Source organism: Podarcis cretensis (assembly GCF_951804945.1).
Source record: "Podarcis cretensis genome assembly, chromosome: 4".
NCBI lineage: Eukaryota > Metazoa > Chordata > Lepidosauria > Squamata > Lacertidae > Podarcis > Podarcis cretensis.
Genome location: NC_137173.1, coordinates 73,108,619 through 73,128,731, shown reverse-complemented (window position 1 = coordinate 73,128,731; position 20,113 = coordinate 73,108,619). Strand labels below are relative to the sequence as shown.

At 41.2% G+C, this 20,113-nt stretch overlaps 3 protein-coding genes and 1 long non-coding RNA gene across 5 annotated transcripts in view; 2 read left to right on the top strand and 2 right to left on the bottom strand.

Moving 5' to 3' along the window:
- Window positions 1-7,345, top strand: part of LOC307214250 (interleukin-5 receptor subunit alpha-like) — a 38,916-nt gene extending 31,571 nt beyond the window's left edge. The window contains exons 7-10 of the mRNA XM_079973017.1: window positions 2,148-2,274; window positions 4,065-4,158; window positions 4,556-4,628; window positions 6,493-7,345. Of these exons, the coding sequence (XP_079829143.1) occupies window positions 2,148-2,274; window positions 4,065-4,158; window positions 4,556-4,628; window positions 6,493-6,576 (378 nt within the window). The 3' untranslated portion in view covers window positions 6,577-7,345. The remainder of the gene's footprint in view (window positions 1-2,147; window positions 2,275-4,064; window positions 4,159-4,555; window positions 4,629-6,492) is intronic.
- Window positions 7,346-8,240: 895 nt separating this feature from the next.
- Window positions 8,241-14,304, bottom strand: SLC25A6 (solute carrier family 25 member 6). Its single transcript, XM_079973032.1, has 4 exons — window positions 14,079-14,304; window positions 11,136-11,622; window positions 9,814-9,954; window positions 8,241-8,867 (listed from the first exon to the last, which is right to left on the bottom strand). Exons 1-4 carry the CDS (start codon window positions 14,187-14,189, stop codon window positions 8,710-8,712), a joined length of 897 nt encoding a protein of 298 aa, XP_079829158.1. The 5' UTR covers window positions 14,190-14,304; the 3' UTR covers window positions 8,241-8,709.
- The window catches only part of LOC307214354, an 11,883-nt gene continuing 4,994 nt past the window's right edge, over window positions 13,225-20,113 (top strand). The window contains exon 1 of one of the 2 annotated variants that reach the window (XR_013837964.1): window positions 13,225-13,600. This is a non-coding gene — a long non-coding RNA (uncharacterized lncRNA). Of the gene's footprint in view, window positions 13,601-14,449; window positions 14,622-20,113 lie in introns of those variants that run through there. The other variant, XR_013837965.1, reaches the window with a different exon arrangement.
- Window positions 16,726-20,113, bottom strand: part of ASMTL (acetylserotonin O-methyltransferase like) — a 22,152-nt gene continuing 18,764 nt past the window's right edge. The window contains exons 11-13 of the mRNA XM_079972715.1: window positions 19,949-20,092; window positions 19,467-19,589; window positions 16,726-18,040 (exon numbers count right to left, since the gene is read on the bottom strand). Coding sequence (XP_079828841.1) covers window positions 17,823-18,040; window positions 19,467-19,589; window positions 19,949-20,092 — 485 coding nt within the window. The 3' untranslated portion in view covers window positions 16,726-17,822. The remainder of the gene's footprint in view (window positions 18,041-19,466; window positions 19,590-19,948; window positions 20,093-20,113) is intronic.

Genomic DNA, 20,113 nt, shown 5'->3' with positions numbered 1-20,113 from the left:
ACTACTTGTGCTTAGGATCCCGTCTGTTCATGATTATCCTAAAGATGACCTCTTAGCCTTTCTACTGACTGTTGCTCGTATGGAGATAGCCAGATGTTGGAAAAGCAGTAATGGGTTGAACAGTGATTCTTGGTATAACAAAGTATGGTCAATAGCATTGGCTGAGAAACTAACGTGCCAGGTGAGAGCAGCAAAGGGCAAACACAATCCATGTTCCTTTTATAACATGGCAAATGTTTATTTATACATAAATTGTTCAATTTATTTATACATAAATTGACTGTGGCAGGAATCCACCCAGCACTCATGGAAAAATGTGGTGTGGTTTCTTAGAGTAATCAAGTGAAACTTTAATATATGGCATGATAAAAGTCTGTAATTTTATCAGGACAGGTTACTTGTTGTTTACTGTTGTAGCCATTGTTTTCTCAAAATTTATCTTCTTAAAATAAATAAAAACAGTATGAAAGGAAAGGAAAGGAAAGGAAAGGAAAGGAAAGGAAAGGAAAGGAAAGGAAAGGAAAGGAAAGGAATCTACCACAAGGAAGGGGACAAAACCTGCTCCTCAGTTGTCTGGGAAGAGAATTTTGGCTCCCTCAAGCTGTGAATTCAAACAGCAATCCCTTTTAATTTGGTGGGGAGAGATGGACTCTATCCCATCTGCATAGCCCTCTTCCTGGATTCCATTCTCTGACCAGGATTCATTGTTTATTCACTATTATTTGTGCTCATGATAAGATCAAGAAGTTACACACAATTCTACGTTGAATGCTGTTTTACCTTCAAATGTTTCAGGGCAGGCATACTGCTTCATTTTCAGCCAGTGCATGCCCCATAACATCTTTCTGCAATCCTGTAACTTTTTATAACACTAATATTCTCGTTTATTTTTTTGTCCCAGTTTTTTTGTGTGTGTCCTGCTTTTTTGTCCTGCTGCTCCACCATGGTAGCACTCTCTGCACAAGTGTTGCAGAAAAATTAATGTGGATGGCCCAGCATAAATCCAGCACCAATACACTATAGTTGCATGAATGGCATGTTGCTGAATACGCCTGGAAAAACAACAACACCCTAGTCTGGAGGGGCCAAAGATATAAAGTTGACAAACTAGGTTTTATAATGTGGGGAGGAGCTAGGGGTAATTAAACACATACAGTACAACTAAATACAAAATATAATAAACATACACCAAAGATGTGGCTGCTACAGGTGCCACATAATACCCCTTCTGCATTTGTAAGAACTTAATCATTTAGTGTCGTAGCACTTATACTTAAAAAAAAAAAAATCGAGATTTTTACATACATTATATTATCTCCTTCTCCCCCCCCCCATATCCATTGGAAGGGTTCAAGCAATTATCCTCAGCCATGGGCATAGCATCTTTAGTTTCCACCGAATGTCTTTTGTTCCAGTAGTTTCTATCCACTGAAGACAGGAGTTCCATCTGTTCCTAACCGTGGTGGACTTGACCTTCCACGTTGTTTCCTGTGACATTACTGTGACAATGTCTGACTGAATAAGTTCAAACAAATAACTATTCCATGCCTCTACTGTCCATTTTTCTCTATCTTTCCAACCTAAAGCTATCATTGCCTTTCTCGCTAATATCATAGCTTTGAAAGTGAACTGGTCCCCTTTCTCTATAGCCGTGTTTCCAAGTATACCCATTGTCATGAAATCAAAGTCCATTGAAAGCTTCACTTTAACCTCTCATTATTAACCTTTAGGATTTTAATTCCAGCTCTCTAAATTTGCTTACTTTAATCTTATCTATTCCTTATACTTTGGAACTCCCTGCCTATTGAGATGAAGCAGGAGTCCCAGAATTACAGACTTGTAGAGGTGGGAGGGACCCCAAGAGTCATCTAGTCCAACCCACTGAAATGCAGGAACCTTTACCCGAATGTAGGGCTCAAACACACAATCCTAATATTAAGCGTCTCATTTCATCTGTTTCAGTATGTTTTAAAACATGCCTGTAATTTTTTCTTGATGTTCTTGTTTTATCTTTCTTAACTGTTTGAGGTTTGTTTCCTTTTACAATCAAATGGTGTGTAAGTTTATGAAATAATAAGTTGATGACTATGAATTGGCATGCTATTTCACCTACAAAGACATAAAGCAGATTAATGTTCTACTTTTAGTTAACAACAGGACAAACCCACCAAAATTACACGGTACGTGGGAAATACTCATTGAGGCTCCGTGCAGCTGGACAGTATTGTCCCATTGGGACACAGTGGAGTGAGTGGAGTAAACCAATTGTGTTTGGTAAGATTACAGATTTATTTATATATTTTTCCATTGGCCCTTTCTCTATTATTCTCTCTAATGGTTAACTCAGGTGCTTGTGTGCCTTGATCAGCCTGAGAAACAAAGCCATCCAAAAATGTTTATATATATCTATTCAGAGGACTCCCTCAGCATGCAGAACTATATAAATTTGTAGATTAAAATATTTTTTTGAAAGAAAACAGCCCATACTTCCAAGACTTCCAGCTTCTAGGACTTACGGAAAGTTTCTGGCAGTTGAGCCTTACAGACATCAAAAATGATATTAGTGTCAGTCCCCCTGTTGCTTAGAGATGGAACTTTAACAAAAACTTACTTACTTACTTATTTATATAATTTATATATATATGTATGTATGTATATGTATATATGCATATATATGGATACATATATATGGATATATATATATATACACATGTATATATATATGTGTGTGTGTATATATATATATATGTGTGTGTGTGTGTGTGTGTGTGTGTGTGTGTGTATGTGTGTGTGTGTGTGTGTGTGTATATATATATATATATATATATATATATATATATATATATATTAAAAACACGATAAAACACCAAACACTAAAAACTTCCCTAAAATGGCTACCTTCAGGTGTCTTCTGAAAGTCAGATAGTTGTTTATTTCCTTGACATCTGATGGGAGGGAATTCAACAGGGCGGGCGCCACTACCAAGAAGGCCCTCTGCCTGGTTCCCTATGACCTCACAGTGAGCGAACTGCCAGAAGACCCTCAGAGCTGGATCGTGTCTGGGTGTGAATGATGGGGGTGGAGACACTCCTTCAGGTATACTGGGCTGAAGCCATTTAGGGTTTAAAGGTCAGCACCTACACTTTGAATTGTGCTCGGAAATGTACTGGGAGCCAATGTAGGTCTTTCAGGACCGGTGTTATATGGTCTCGGCGGCTACTCCCAGTCACCAGTCTGGCTGCTGCATTCTGGATTAGTTGGTTTCCAAGTCACCTCCAAAGGTAGCCCTATGTAGAGCGCATTGCAGTAGTCCAAGCGGGAGATAACCAGAGCATGTACCACTCTGGTGTAAGGTTGCCAGATTTTTTACAATGAATCTGGGGACACTTTTCAACTTCAGTGGATTTTGTATGGGGACTGATTTGTAAATCCAGGGACTGACCTCGGGAAACGGGGACGTCTGGTAACCTTACTCTGGTGAGACAGATCAGTTGATGGACTGCCGTACGTGTGTGCTTATATAAGACTGATGCCAGATTTGCAAAACACCATCCTGGTTCTTCCCAAAAAACACTACTCAGGAAGCCCCCACCCCAGCAAGCAATGTGGACAGAGCCACGTGGCAAGAGAGGCTGTGGTTGTTACCAGGTCTGGTGCGCTTTTAAGGACCAGAACTTTAACAATTAACTGCCCTGATCCCCAATAACCTGGTTGGAAGAGGGAAACAAAGAGTGCTGTTGGGGGGAGGTGTCACTATTGACATAGCGTAATTTTTTGCTTACCTTTTAAGTGCTGAGATAGGCAGCTGTAGCTGTCACTATCTTCTTTCCTTGCAATGCATCTGGGCCACAATGCAATGCCCTTAGAGGAACATTATATTTGGAGGCAGGTTCAAAGGCTTTAGCCTCCTGGCTTGACACTTTCCCTTTCAGCACTGGGACCTTAAGAGTTTTAAATAAATTAAAATCATGCCAGCATTGTTGATGCCTGGCCCAACCACATCACAAGCTGATGCTGGCCTGTGTTTATGATACTTAGCACTAATGCCTTCCTGTTCTTTTCAGGTACTGACCCCAATCCATTTCCCACAGAATTATTAATACTTGTAGTACTTGGGACCATCATAACAATCTTGCTCCTCATTTTCATCTGGAAAAGGTAAAACACAATGACCTGCCATTTTTACCTGCATCTAGAATACAGCTAGCATTTTTAATTACCATTGTTCTGAGATTTGACAAGCCTGAGTATTCTTTGTTAGGATTTTAACCAAAAGATCTGAAACATTCAACATTTCTAGAAGATATGAAAATACTAAATGAAAATCTAACGTGTTAATATTCTACTCAAAATGTTGAATAGAAGGATCTGTTAAAGATTTAAGACAATGCAGTACATATAGTGCATAATTCAATCTATGTCCTATCTGTGCATGTTATTTGGGCGAGTGCTCCCCTTCTATGCATGAAGCTCTCCATCTGCAGGCAAGAGGATATGGATTAGGGAGAACAGGATTTGAGACCCTGGTCAAAGCCCCACATTTTTCTTCCTGCAGATTTCACATATGGAGATGCCTAACTTTTCCAGTTCCACAACCAAAAGATGTTCTTTGGCAATATGAGAATGTGGTGAGTTCTAGAATGCCTTGAATGCAGTGTTCTGCCAGTTTTTAAAACAATTTAAAGATGAATAGCTGTAATTCACAAAGTAATGCTATGTGATTGTTTACTGCCACACGGAAGGTGCCATGAAATTGCTGATCTAGCAGTTTCCCCCCATTCCTAGAGATGTTTGTGTGCTAGAATTTTATCTAGTCTAGTAAAATATTTCCACAATTGTGTAATAGTAGTAGTAGTAGTAGTAATAGTAATAATAATAATAATAATAATAATAATAATAATAATAATAATAATAATTTATTTATACCCCACCCATCTGGCTGAGTTTCCCCAGCCACTCTGGGCGGCTCCCAATCAAGTGTTAAAAACATTACAGCATTTGACAGGGCTGCCTTCAGATGTCTTTTAAAGATAGGATAGCTGCTTATTTCCTTCACATCTGAAGGGTGTTCCACAGGGTGGGCGCCACTACTGTGAAGGCCCTCTGTCTGGTTCCCTGTAACCTCACTTCTCGCAATGAGAGAATCGCCAGAAGGCCCTTGGGGCTGGATCTCAGTGTCCGGGCTGAACGACGGGGGTGGAGACGCTCCTTCAGGTATACAGGACAGTTTAGGGCTTTAAAGGTCAGCACCAACACTTTGAATTGTGCTCAGAAACATACTGGGAGCCAATGCAGATCTCTCAGGACCGGTGTTATGTGGTACCGGCAGCCACTCCTAGTCACCAGTCTAGCTGCCGCATTCTGGATTAATTGCAGTTTCCGGGTCACCTTCAAAGGTAGCCCCACGTAGAGTGCGTTGCAGTAGTCCAAGCGGGAGATAACTAGAGCATGCACCACTCTGGCGAGACAGTCTGCAGGCAGGTAGGGTCTTAGACTGCATATCAGGTGGAGCTGGTAGACAGCAGCCCTGGACACAGAATTAACCTGCGCCTCCATGGACAGCTGTGAATCCAAAATGACTCCCAGGCTGCGCATCTGGTCCTTCAGGGGCACAGTTGCCCCATTCAGGACCAGGGAATCCCCCACACCCGCCCGCCCCGTCCCCCCAAAACAGTACTTCTGTCTTGTCAGGATTCAACCTCAATCTGTTAGCCACCATCCATTCTCTAACCGCCTCCAGGCACTCACACAGGACCTTCACTGGTTCTGATTTAAAGGAGAGGTAGAGCTGGGTGTCATCTGCATACTGATGAACACCCAGCCCAAACCCCCTGATGATCTCTCTCAGCGGTTTCATATAGATATTAAAAAGCATGGGAGAGAGGACGGAACCCTGAGGTATCGTGTATGAATGATGGAAGTCTCCAAACACTGTAACCACTTTCCCAAACCTATCTGTGTGGTTATAAAAACAAAAAATGTAAGGGTTTTAGTTATAATGGGTGGGATTCACCTAACTAGCTCCATCAGTGGAATGCCTGTGTAAGAAACTAGTAATTTTACTGACATTTTAGTGCCAAGGGTAGTTGCTTAATTTCATCTAAAAGAAATGGGACTTTCAAGTAAGTTTTAACTTAATTGGAGATATTGAAACCATAATTCTACCCTGCCCATCTGGCTGGGTTTCCCTAGCCACTCTGTGGAAATTAGAAACAGGGCTGAACTGAAAATATATTACAGAGGAAAAGCTGCATTGCAAAAAGAGTTTGCTGCAGCTTCCATTTGTCATTTTCTAAATGTTGGAGGAACTGTGGAAAGCTCAACACACAACAGTATTCTTCAATACAGAAAGAGAAAAAAGCTCAACAGTATTCTTCAGTACCGGCTATGCTAGTAGAACTTTGTTATGAGCTGTAATAAAGAAGTGAAACTGAAGTGGTCACGAGCCTTAGGAATTAACCTTAAGGGGATTTTTCTTTTCCCTTTTTGTAGAAAACATGGGTGGACCTGATGCCAGCAGCAGATGAAAAAATAACAGTGGTTGAAGAAATGAATTGTGAACTGCAAAAACAATGAGATTTTCACTAGCCAGCTGCTACCCCAAATAAATTAGGGAAATGCTATTATTTTGGTGCTTCCTTTCATCTCAGCTGCAAATGCATGTATACAAGTACAAAAGCTGCTACTCAAGCACACTGGAAGACAATGCCAGGGATAGGTTTCCTATGCAAGTAACAGCTAGAGAAAGAAGCTTGTGTTTGTTTGTGTGTGTCCAACTGTAGGGATCAACACACAGCCAACATAGAAATCAAGTCAGGTGTCATTTTGCTACACAAGGAAGTGGCAATGGTGACAGCAAGGTACATGCAGCTGAACTATCTACACAAAATTTCTGTCCCCTAAAATATAAAGGGTTACAGATTGGGTGCACTAAATTCAGAAGGGTTGGGAGACTTAACTGTTTGGGAAACACTTACTCTAAAGGACAGGGGCTACTGTAATGTTTGTAGTCTATCTTTGCCATACTTCAACAAAATCAAGATCTCAACATTTTCTTGAGATGCCCACCGCTCCAATAAATGAGCCTTACTGGCCAACAAGGCTTTTTGACAATAAGCCTGTTCAGATACTCAGTTGATTAGCTACATCTTACATTTTGCTGGTTTTTATTGCCAGCCAAGCTTTAAGTGATCATTATTGTGATACTTCTGTATTCATGTATTGTGATTTTAAGTTTTAGTGTACTGATGTCTTGTGCCCTACACTGAGATTTTACAAATATCATTAGCATTTTTAGCTCTTAATTCCTCTTGCTAAAGGAGTTAATAAAGGTTTATAAAAACCATTTCTAATGTACTGTGTAATCCTAAGCATTACTAGAATAGTTGCATCAGATCTAGTCATGCTGCAAAATATTACTGTGTTGCAGGGGGTTAGAATAGATGACTCTTGAGGTCCCTTCCAACTCTACAATTCTATGATTTCTCTAATGCATCAGATAAATCATAGAATTGTAGAGTTGGAAGGGACCTCATCTTTTCAAAGCAGAGAATCTTAAATTTGGGCTATTAAAATGCTCTTCTTGTACTATGCATACACAAAGGAAACACTGAATATACCTTATCTATTTATGAATGAACTATATTGCTCTTAAGTGCTGCTTCATTCACTTTGTTAATTTGACAGCTGATGTCATCAGTACAACCACCAGCTGTACAAATCCAAATTATTTCAAATCCACCTACCTGCTTTCCAATGTGGTTTTATACCATGCTTCCCACCACTTCTTTTTTGCCGCCCAATTGTCATACTATTGTACAATGAATTATGTTCATAAGCATTGCCAAGCCATTTATTATTATTATTTTGCAGGTTCTAGTGTTACCATATTCAAAACAGGTTCCTTGGATTCTAAATCAAACTATTTTGCCCATTTGTCATAAAGATATAGTCAAACCTCTGGAAGTCTCAGAAAGTAGATCTCATTTACTCTTTTAATTTAAAAGTGGAAGTTCAATCATTAATGTCCAGTGATCAAATGTGGTATTAGCAGTGCCAAGCCAAGTCAAATTCAAATGTTACCCACCCCTTAGCTAGGCCCACTCACTCCTCTACAAAATCCAGCTGCACCAATTTAATTTTTCATCTGTGTTCCCTCCCCTATCTGAAGCTGGTAGAAGTACCATACTGCATAGCAGGCATGACCCCGAACATGAAGTTATAACAGTAAATTCAATACATCAGAGTTAATTTTGTTTATTATTTCACAGAATGCCTCAATTCTGAGAACACAAATGCTAGATGTTCAGCTGTGCAAACAGTACATAGTGCTTAAGTACAAGTGGAAAAAACATGATTTGTTAAATGAATACTTCTCAAAACATGATTTTATGGTCCTCTAAGATAGGACTTGAAACTTCAGGCTGCTCTTCAGTGAAGTTCAGCTGCCTTGGACCCAGAACTGCTAGCACTACGATTATCACCAAAAATAGACAAACTCAATAAGCTGAGTTGTCTGTTTCAATGCCGGAATAATGGTATCTCAAAGTGTTATCAGTTCACTGAAGGCAGTTTCTAGCCCTACTTAAACACAATCTGGCCCCGATAAATAAGACTCCACACAGGAATTTTTCAAAGATCAATGGTCCATAATGGCAAGTTATTCTACATGATCTGTCAATTTATCTTACAATTCTAGTAAGGGTTTTTTTAGATGACTTTCTTGAACTCATCATACAACACAAGCACAAAAGCACCACCCATGCCTCGAAGAACATTAGACCATGCACCCTTGAAGAAAGCCTTTCCACCTTCATCTCTTGCAATCTTCTTCCAACAGTCAATTGTTCCAGAGTACATGATGTCAGCTGTAGGAAAAATAAGTTAATTATTTGAAGCATTGATTCTGTGAACCACCCTGAGATCTTTTGATGAAGGGCAGTATATAAATTTAATAAAATGTTTCAAGGACAGCAGGACTATCATGTTAATTTCTGTCCAGAGAAACGTAAAAGCAGTACTGAGCTAACACATTGTTAGAACTTACGCACAGAAAGTTGTTCTTCAAATATTACTCTGAAACTAGATAATATACTGCTTTTATTGGGGGTGGGTGTAGGGTAGAAGAAGGATCCCAGTTGTTATTACTAAGCCGATTTTACAATGCTTATGTGAGGACAGTCTCGTCCTGTGACCCAAGAAGAACCAAATTACAATGAGTATTAACAGGAGTTAAATATTAACTACTTATGTAGAATGAATGTGAAGTCTATATATATGGTGTCTGAAGCATAAGCTTACTAGAACAGAAACAAATTTGAGACACAGTGCCAGATTAACCTAACCTAGTGTGCTAGTGGAAGCCAGAGAAATCACTTCCATTAGCGCAATGGGAGCTTTCCTCTCTCTCTTCCCCCTGCACCTCTCCCAAATCAGCTCTAGGGGGTTGGGAGAACCCCCAGAACAGCAAATTCAAGAGAGTGTGGTATTGCATTCCGCTCACCACAAAAGTGCTCACATCTGCCACCAAAAATAATTAAAAGCCACATAGCTCATAAACATTACTTATTACCCTGTTAAAGTCTTGGCAGGACTACTGGCAGAAAGATGGAGAGTTCTGACCTTCTTGCAGCAACCCAGTGATTTCAATGTTGGAAATGCAGAAGAGATCTAGCACTCTGCTCTCTCCTCTGTTAGCCTGCTCACTAGGTTTGCATTCAATTTCAAGCAAACATCTGCATGAAATTACTTGCAGCACAGGACTATCAGGCTGGTGCTTAACGTAAAATCGGCTTATTTTTATGTGCTGCTTACCTGCTTTACGTCCAGACTGCATCATCATTCGACGTCGCACTGTATCAAATGGATAGGAAACCACACCAGCTACTGCAGTCACTGATTGTGCAATCATCCAGCTTATAAAAATGTGAGTGTTTCTAGGATCTGGGAGCATACCTATAATGAAAAAACAGAACATCTGCATCATTTTGAAAACTAAAGAAAGGATCTGTTTACCATTACACAACATTTGAATACGTATTTTGGGGCACTTTATGGTGTATGATGAAATAATGCTCAACTGTTGAATTTTGCCTTCCTGGTTAATATAGAAGATCATATTACAGGCAACTCTGTTTACCTCTTTATGATTCAGCCATTAACACATAACTGATGGTGCCTTTTCTCAATATCTAGTTAGTAGAGAAGGTGTATAATCCCTTGTGACTAACACTGCAGCTAGTATGTGTGGTCATATCTGAAGTTCTAGTCTGCTTGCGTCCAAATGGACAGTAACCTCTTTTACTCAGGGAGTGAATCCATATAGGGGAATTCACTGACTGCTAGTTATGACCTACATTTTAATGTTTTGCTATTTTTAAACTCCACCTCTGATCAGGCAACCTCAGTTCTTTTAGTAAAGTCTTGTTTTGTTTTTAAAATATGCTCCTCCCTGTCATCTCTCTGGTAGACAGTGAGATATGTGATACTGGAAAGATACTCCATTCAGGTGTCAACACTTTTTTATTTAATTAACAAAAATCCAGAACATCTAAATACAGAATCACCACTAAAATCCATCTCAATAATATGAGCTTTGGGATTACAGCAGTTAAATTTAAGCTCTAGTCCTCTGCCCTAAATGAACAGCCTTGGGTAATTTACATACTTGGTTAGTTAAAATTATAGGAACAGTTAATGTAACCACTTTAGCTTTTACAACTTTCCCTTTAGTATAAGTAACATTTCAACCCCTGGCCTTTGATCTTTTCCCTCCTAGTCTCTTTCATAACCCTCTTCAACCGTGACTGCCCAAGGTTCCACTCCCTGCATTCCAAGAGAGGTTTCCATCATTGAGTACAGAACCAATTAGTGACACACAGCCTAATGCCTATTTAAAGCTAGTTAATTTTGTCAAACTGATTCACATGGAGTTTTCTTCCCTAGATCATCTGTGTGGCTTTGTAAACCCACACTTTCTGTGGTTTAGCTCCCTCCCCCCGCCTCTATGTGGATAGTATAGCAAATGAATCTATCAGTTTTACTTGTGCTACTAGGCACATCTCAATAGTTACATGGTGCTATTCAAAAACACCCGGCATGTTGCTTGTCAGTATCAGCCTGACCATCATGTTTACCTTTTGCCGTGTCATAGATCCCAAAGTAGGCAGCTCTATAGATGATTATTCCCTGGACAGAGACATTGAACCCTTGATATAAGCCCCGCAGACCATCAGACCTGAAGATTTTGACTAGGCAGTCCCCCAGGCCTTTGAATTCTCTTTCAGCACCAGCTTTTCCAACATCAGCAGCCAGTCGGGTTCTTGCAAAATCCAAAGGATAGACAAAGCAGAGGGAGGTTGCTCCAGCTGCACCACCAGAGGCCAGGTTACCAGCAAAATATCTCCAGAACTGTGTGTGCTTGTCTACTCCACCTAAGAATACTTGCTTATACTTATCCTTGAAGGCAAAATTGAGCGCCTGAGTTGGGAAATATCTGATGACATTGGCAAAATTCCCACGCCAAAAGGACAGCATTCCTTGCTCTTTAGGAATGCGGACAACACAATCAATGATTCCTTTGTACTGCTTATCAGCAGCAATCTGTTGACTTGCATGTTGTACCTGCAAGAAAAAGATGTTCACAGTTACTCTAAATGAGAAATTGTATGGTTCCAAATAAGCTTTATTCTTTCAGGTTCAGCCTGAAGTATACATTTCAAATATCTGAAGTCACAATGGGAGCTAGAGAAAATGGGATAGAATAATTTAATCCAATTAAGTCATTAAAGGAACAAAATTGACTTTCTACTCAAAGTATGCTTTAGTATAGTGACATCAATACTTTGGAACACCATTCCTATTGAAATCAGATAGACACCTACAATTCTGGCTATGTTGTCATCGCTGAAAATATTTGTTTCAACAAGTGTTTCTAGAGAATTAATTTGATTCAGTGTTGGTTATTTGTTCTCTAATGATTTTAATTTCCCCTCATATTTTCTATGAATTGGCAGTTTAGAAATGCTCTTATTAGCTCACTATCTAGTTAATCTTCCAATGAGTCTTGTTAAAGTCACAAGTAGACTGCGAAAATATCAGCTTACTGTAAAAATTAAACTAATGAGCAGGGATATAGCTATTGCAACTTAATTTCTAAAGTTAAACCAGTAGAACTACAGCCATTCCTCATTGCTAACTGTGGGATATTTAAAGAAATGTTTATATTTCTAAACTAAGGAATTAGTGTACTTTTGCTTCCATGTAGAAACACTCATAAAACTGACAGCTTTTATTACCATTCTGTACATCAGTGGTAGAGAATCTTTTTGGTCTGGTAGGCCAGATCCTTTACTCTCCCACTCATGGGTCAATTTTGTGTGGTTCAACCCCATTGTCAATCATCTAACATCATAATGGTTCCCATGTGTCTCTGAGTACCAGCTGGTTGTTGAATGCTTAGGAATCTCTGTATAATGGAGGAATTCCAGGCACTGCTAACTGGCAGGGCCTACAAAGCCCTGTTTGGCAAAGCCCCACCTTTAACTTCCCCACACCTGACATCAGATGCACAGCAGGTGGGTATAGCTTGCCCCAAAACAGCTTTGTGGGCCAAATGGGGGCGTGTGGCAGGCGGCAGGTTATCCATCCCTGCTGTATGCAGTTACCTCAGAGTAAATACCCAAGGAACTCAGTGGGGTCGACTTTTTAAAACAAATGTGCATGGGATTGTACTGCTCATCACAGGTTCTGAAGCTACCAAAGAACATTCTCTTCCGCCTTGTCCTTTCATGGTTTTTGCCCATACTTGTAGCGTAGGCTGTAAATGCAGAACACACCTTATACCAAGTCAGTGGCAGTGTGGCGTAGCAGTTAAAGTGTCAGACAAGGACCTGGAAGACCAGACTTCAACTCCTCACTCTGCTAGAAAGTTGACTGGGTGACCTTGGGGCCTCTCAGCCTAACCTACCTCACAGGGTTGTTTCTGGACATTAAATGAGGATGAGGAGAGACATGTAGGCGACCTTGAGCTCATTTTTTTTTTGGGGGGGGGAGAGAAAGTGGGATATAAATGCAATAAATAGAAAGGAAAAAAAATAAAGTCTGCCACTGGGTCAACGGTCTACAACGGCGGGCAGTGACTCTCTGGGATTTCGGGCAATGCCGAGGTTTACCATTAAATTCATGCCCTTCTTCGTGCCAGCCGGATGCTCTGGACGGCCTCCCCATTTAAAAGGAGAAAGTTATGCCCTTTGTATGTACATGGCGGAAGTAGTCTGGAAAAGGTCGCGCGGTATGTGACGCTCTGCAGCGCGAGGCCTGCTCTGCCTGCCCGCATAGGGAGTCTCACAGCCCGTCACGCATCCGCCCGGCTGCGGCCCGAGGGGAGGGGCTTGGGCTTAGGCCCCACTGCAGCACAGGCGGCGGTGACCTCGCGCGCTCCGCAGGGGTCACCCGACGAAGCCTCGCGATACGAGAGCAAGGGCGGAGGCGGGAGGCCGGCTGCATCCAATCGGCGCGGACGCCCTACGCCGCCGTCGCACCAATCACCGACACGTCGCCGCAGAAGAAGATGGCGGCGGCAGCTTCCTTCGACCTCTCAGTGCGTTCCCGCCCTCTACATCTTAAGTACACCGCTACACAAAAAGGGGGGGGGGCATAGGGAATGAAGCGGGCGCCCCCCCCCCGCGCATGAGGAGAGAACCCTTTCATCTGCGTGTTGGTTGGGGCGGGGGGGGGGGGAAGAGGAGGGGAACAGCGCCGCGCGCATTCAAACTGCCGCCAACGAACTTTCTACAGCGGAACCGGCCTAACGGCAGCCATGCGCACGCGCGCACACACACACAGAGACTCACACGGGGCGGGCGCCTCTCTTGTCCTTGCCGCAGCCGTCGTCACGGGCAGCCTTTCGAGGGCATAAGTAATTCCTCACAAACATACACACATGAATGCGTATTAAAAAAATAAAACAGCGCAGTGGGGGGTCCGGGCCGCGCATTCCAAACGCCTCATTCCCAGCCCTGCCCCCTCTTTCAGACCCCCCCCCCCACAAATAAAAGCGCCCCGCGAGGAGGCCTGACCTGAAGCAGCAGCTTGACCCGCTCGATGGGCGCCACGGCCGTCTTGCTGATGGCTGCCGCCACGCCGCCTGCCAGGAAGTCCTTGGCGAAGGAGAGGGCCTGGTCTGCCATGGCGGTGGTGGTGGTGGTGCTTGGTAGCGGCGAGTGTGCGGGGAAAGGGGCTGCGAGGCGAGAGACCACGGGCGCTGTCGGAACTCAGGCCGCCGAAAAGGGAAGGGCCAGCCCGGCTCGTGAGCTAAATGGCCGGCTCAGGAGGCTCCGCCCGCCAGGCTCCATTGGCGGGGCAGCCGCAAGGAGGAGGGATCCGCGGCCTGGCAGACGCCGGTGGAGGAAGAGGCGGCCTCCTGACGCGCTTCCTTTGCCCAGGAAACCCGCCCATGAAGAGCTCTTGAGTGAATTTATCATTATTATTCTTCTTTATTAAATTGGAATGGCGGACCCCGGTGGGTGTTATGACTGGACCTGCGGTCCTCGTCAGAGCTCTATCCCCGTTGTGGCTCGAGGGGGAGTTACAGCGGACGTACTCCCGTGTAAAGTGCACGTGTGAGCGCTCCAAGTGCTTTGCTGCGGGGAGCGGAAGCGCGGGCTGCATGGGCCGTTGTGTCAGTATGTTGGCACGAAGTCAGGCCCGGCTCATGTTGACTCGGGCCTGATCCCCGCTACGCCCCGAGGTTGCAGCACTAAATTCATGAGGTCAATCCCATTGAACTCGCCGGGACTTAATTTGTGTACCCGATGTGCGTTGGGCCGGGAAAAAATTCCGCATTGGGCTTGCTGTGCCAGCAATTCACCCTGTTGGTTATCGTGGGTTATTTTATCAGGACTCTTTTAACCTGGATTGGAGGTAACTTCATCCTGTGGCCTGAACGAGCAGAGTTGAAATAGGTTCTAAACGCATTACAGGAAAGCACTCTGAAATCCCTAATGTTAGTAGACTCCGTTGTGCATTGACAGTACTGCAGTTTAATTGCTTTGTAGAGTCTATCCGTATATTACATCCGTTTTAGATTATGGTCCCATACTTTTAATATTACACCGCAAACAGTGCTGAGGCCTGACAGCTTCTGTTTCAACAGGACATGACAGAGAAGAGTAGAAAGATTACAGTGTTATCACTTATGAAACACTGCACTTTCATATATATTGTTGCAAGTCTTTGGATATTTCCCTTTTGTATGTAATGTATCCTTATATATTCCCGAGGACCAGCCTGTTAGTCTGTAGCAGCCAAAACAAGGGAGTCTGGAGGCACAGCTAGAAGACTAATAGATTTATTGTCATGGCATGTGTCTTTGTAGACTTTAAGATGCTGCAACTCTGTTTTTTCATATTAAAATATGTACACATTCACGTTGACAGTTACTGCTTTACTGAGCTGTGATTCCACCCCACAAGCTGGGATGGTTCAAAGTTTCACGCAATATTAGATTCTCCTTTACTATTTTTAATTAAGCACATACACTTTATCTTCATCAGCAGGTGGGCTTGGCTTAAGCTTTATCATTTTCACTTGTTAGCTTGCTTTCACAAATTTTTGTAAAACCCTTATTTATTCAGAAGTACCCTTGGTTTTATGGGACTTCATAACTAGAAAATAACACAGGATTGCAGCCAAACTACTAAACAACCTTTTTATTTGAAAGCTACAGTTACCAAGAAAACATCTCATTTAACTCAATGGGCCTTCTGAGTAAACTTGCCTAGGTAAAAACAATTTATCAAAAACTGTTGATTTGTTTTGAATTGATACTTTGAATTGATACTTTGACTGTTACTTAGCACTAACAGCGAAATGATTAAGTGATTTCAAAAGAAGGAGGAAATTAAAAAATAGGCTAATTGTAAACAGTGATAATTTATAGCTTCACTAATTTGCATAGTGCTTTTCAAAGAACGAAAGAGACTCCTTTTGTATTAATAGTAAAAATATCAGGAGGCTCATTTTTTATTTCACAAATGGTTATGCAAATATATGGTAATAAATCATTTTTGGAACTTAAATCATTAACACACTGATTGTTCAAAGATATCTAAAATGAAATTTTCCAATCTTAAAAGGAATAAGAACTAAGTTTTTGACAAATAGACAAGTAAACAAGTACCACCAGACATTCTGGATATATAAGTTGCATGTGGAACATGAGGGCGCACCGAGAGGAAACATAATGTAAAAAAACCCTAAAAACTTTTCAGGAGAAATTTTCTATGGTTGAAATGCATATTAAATGGTTACAATATAAAGTGTTCCTTGTTTGATTCATCAGGGAGACCTTTGCTCTGCACATTGCATGTTGTATGAAGGACCTTTGCTAATGCTTTGTATTTATGGTTTCAAGATTAGCTCAAGAGAATAAAAATCCGTAACGCACCTGCTGGTAGTCTTTGGAAAGTTACTATAGTGAGCGTTGAGTAGCTCTCTTCCCTCCTTTTATCAGATGAGAGGAGATAGTATTCTGAACGATTGTATAGCATGGTTCAGGGAGTGAACCAGAGGTCAAAGAAAAAACTTGCATGCCTCCCCTAAAAAACCCCAGTCCAGTCAATTGTAGCAAAGTAAACTGTATATAATCATATTTTGAAACCCACGAAACAATAGAACTAGTCACAAGTTGTTTTGGCACATCTAGAAAGCAATTTATACCTATAGTTTTAAATAAAAATGGTCATTTCTCTATACAGCTTCCTAGGACAGAGAACTGGGAAGGAATACTGCACTGAGAACATTTGATTGAATTCATTTCAAGTTCTCTGAAAAGACATTTTTTTAAAAATCAAAGAGTTATGTATTCATGTCTTTTCTTGAAGTGTTATTTAACTAAATTATTCTGGATCAGAGAGGAGGCCCTAATCACCCACCTCCACCTCCACATTTTGATGCCATTACTGAAATGGAGTGGGATATTTTATGGTATGAAGTTTTATTCCATGCTGACCCACTCGAAATATGGATGTAGTTTCTCTTACATGCCCACTAAACCTGGCATGGATGTTCACAGCGAATTGCTAAGTCACTTATACTTGTTCAGTTTGGGTCCCTAGCTGTTGTTGGACCACAACTCCCATCATACTTGACCATTGGTCCAACTAGCAAGGGATGGTGGGAGCTGTAGTCCAACAACAACTGGGGAACCCAGGTTTGAGAAACACTGCACTAGTGAAACATTGCTGCACAAGAGAATGTGTGATCTGGTTGTTGGCAACTTTGTTGCACAATAGATTTCACAATCTGTTGGGCAACAAGTTTCCACTAGTGCTACTGTTGCATTGGATTCTTCTTCTGTGCCACATTTAACCTTGCACAGACAGACAATATCTGATACAGCCCTGAATGAACACCTATACCTTTCGAAAACTGCTGTACAGATTGCATGAGAAACTACATAGTAGTCCCGCTGAAGTTAGTGGAACTGTAGCTTTATGCACAGTTTGTTCTCTCTTGTTTCCTTGATGTTTCCTGAGTTTTAAAGAGTGGTTGCAAGGGGCACATGGTAAGAAAAAATAAGCATGTATTCAAAACTAAATTGCCATCAATTATATAAAGGAGCAAGCAATGCATTTCCCAGACAGGGAAAAAAATAGGTCACTGGATTTTCATAGTACTGTTTTAATCAAGAAAAGTAGGACAAGCTTTTATGCCCAGTTCAAACTGTAACATGACAACCATTAGTGCAACCCCAAAACAGAAACATCTATACTAATTCCAGCTGGTGGTGGCAGTAAATCAAATTACTTGCTCCATCTAATTTAATGGGTAGATGTTTTCTTAAAACACAAAATTGCATCTAGCAGGTTTCCTGTTATCTTAATCTGCACATTGGTGAATCCGTGTTTCTCCAATAACTGTTTATACTCCAAGCCAGTTCTTTGCTTGCCTTCCGTCATACTAAGGGACTGCAGGACAGCTCTAGCAGGGCTTGTTCGTTTCTCATCCAGCACAATTTCTGCTACCAGCAAAGCACTGCCTGCATTTAAAGGAAGGAAAGAAAACAACAACACCGTTTAGTTACAAATTTCTAACTTCAAGTTAGCATTTTGTCTTCTCTTGCTCTACAGGAAGGTTTTTATTTTATTTTATTAAGAGTCAGGAGATTTGTTTCTTTTCCTAAAGTTGCTTTATCTGACTAGAGGTGTTTGTACAGCTATACTAGAAATGTGCAGTTTGAACCAAAAAGAGCAACTGCTGCAGGAAAGAGTCTCACCAGGACTGGGATTGCTGCATGTATGTATGTGTGTGTGTGTAGGGAATTCAACCCTTTCCCCTGCGCCAATAGCAGCTTCATCCCACTCCTCAATTTTTACCTGGACCCCTAGTGTGGGAAAATCCTGATTCCCTACAGCTGTTTAACTGTTGGGGGGGGGGAATGTGCTTACAATTTACATTCCTCAAAATTTACATTGCTATCTGAAGTGCTGTAGGCACTTTGAAGGTACGCATCACTGTCTTTGGTGATGACACAGACCCTAACTTTTTTCTTTTACATGAAGATTTAGTTTTAAATATATTGTTCTTGATTCAAGAGACCGACTGCTTTGTAATGTACCACTCCAGTGTCTTTAATGTTGGAATTTAAAAATAATAAAGTGCCAGCGATATAAGGCTTCATTATCGCATTCATTCCTTCATTCACCACACTGTGGCAGGGCAGTAAAAACCTGCTTTAATTACTGGCTGTACTTGTCTCCTTCCAGCTCTGGAGTCTACATCACCATGTATAGATATACCCTCCCCCCCCTTTTTTAGGTGGGGGAGAAAGCAAGTGATCTCCCTGCATCATAATCACTCCACTTTTTGTTTTTTGAGAAGACAAAATATTTAACACACAAAATTAGGCGTGTTTAACAGAAGTCCTACTGGTTTCATTTGCAGGTAAGTGTGCACAGGACTGCAACTTAAAATATGTCAAGGACATACTTTAAAACTATTCTGTGAAGCTCTAATCAAAACTGCCATTAGAAGGATGTTAATAGTTCTTAAGAGCTAATATTCAACTTTTACATGTTTGCAATTGTCCTTTGATACGCTACTTACTGCAATTTTACAGTGAAAAGGACAATTCTCCCCAGAGACTCTGTGTGGAGTTAAACATTATAGGGGAAAACACAGAAAAGAGGTGGCCACATATAATAGCAACCTTACACTGTCTTATAATATTTAATTTTGCACAGTCTTTGGGGAAATGACCCTTTTCACTAGTATTTAATGTATTTTTAATCTTTGTTGGAAGCCGCCCAGAGTGGCTAGGGAAACCCAGCCAGATGGGCGGGGTACAAATAATAAATTATTATTATTATTATTATTATTATTATTATTATTATTATTTGCTAAAATAAACTTATTTCATGATATACTAATACAAAGGAAAAGGGGAAAGAGCAGTCAAATCTTACCTGGCTTGCAAACAGCATATATTTTGCTAAAGAGTGTGGAAATCTTCTCCTCTGAACAGTCATGTAGAACTCGTGAAAGTATATAAAGGTCTCCTTTTGGAAGATGATCTTTGAAAAAGTCACCTGTTTGAAAAATGCATTTTCATCAATTCTAAAACGAATGAACAAATCCTCATCTCAGCAGCCTTATCAATACCCCAAATATCAAGTCAGTTTTTGAAACAGATCTAACAGTCATGTTCATTAATTTTAGTGGACCTACTCTAAGTTAAACTTGGTTGAATATCACCCTATATGTTATAAGCAGCCCTTTAACACAAATGTTCATCACATATATTCTTTACCAATAATACTTTCAGAAGAAACTGAGTATTCAAGGAAGCAAAGATGACTCAACATATAAACTTTGCCTTGTGATAAGCCTCATTTGTATTCACATATGCCAAGATTCTATACACACTGCACCTAAGAGGTATGTTTACCTGACATGAAGGAAACCTGAGCTGGGTTTTGTCTTGAAGGCTGACAGCTGGAGACACTCGTGATGATTTCTGGAAGGTCAAATACTGTGACTTTCATCTCTGGGTAGATATGGACCAGCTCATAAGCTAAAGCTCCAGTGCAACCTGAAGAGAGCAAAATATCAC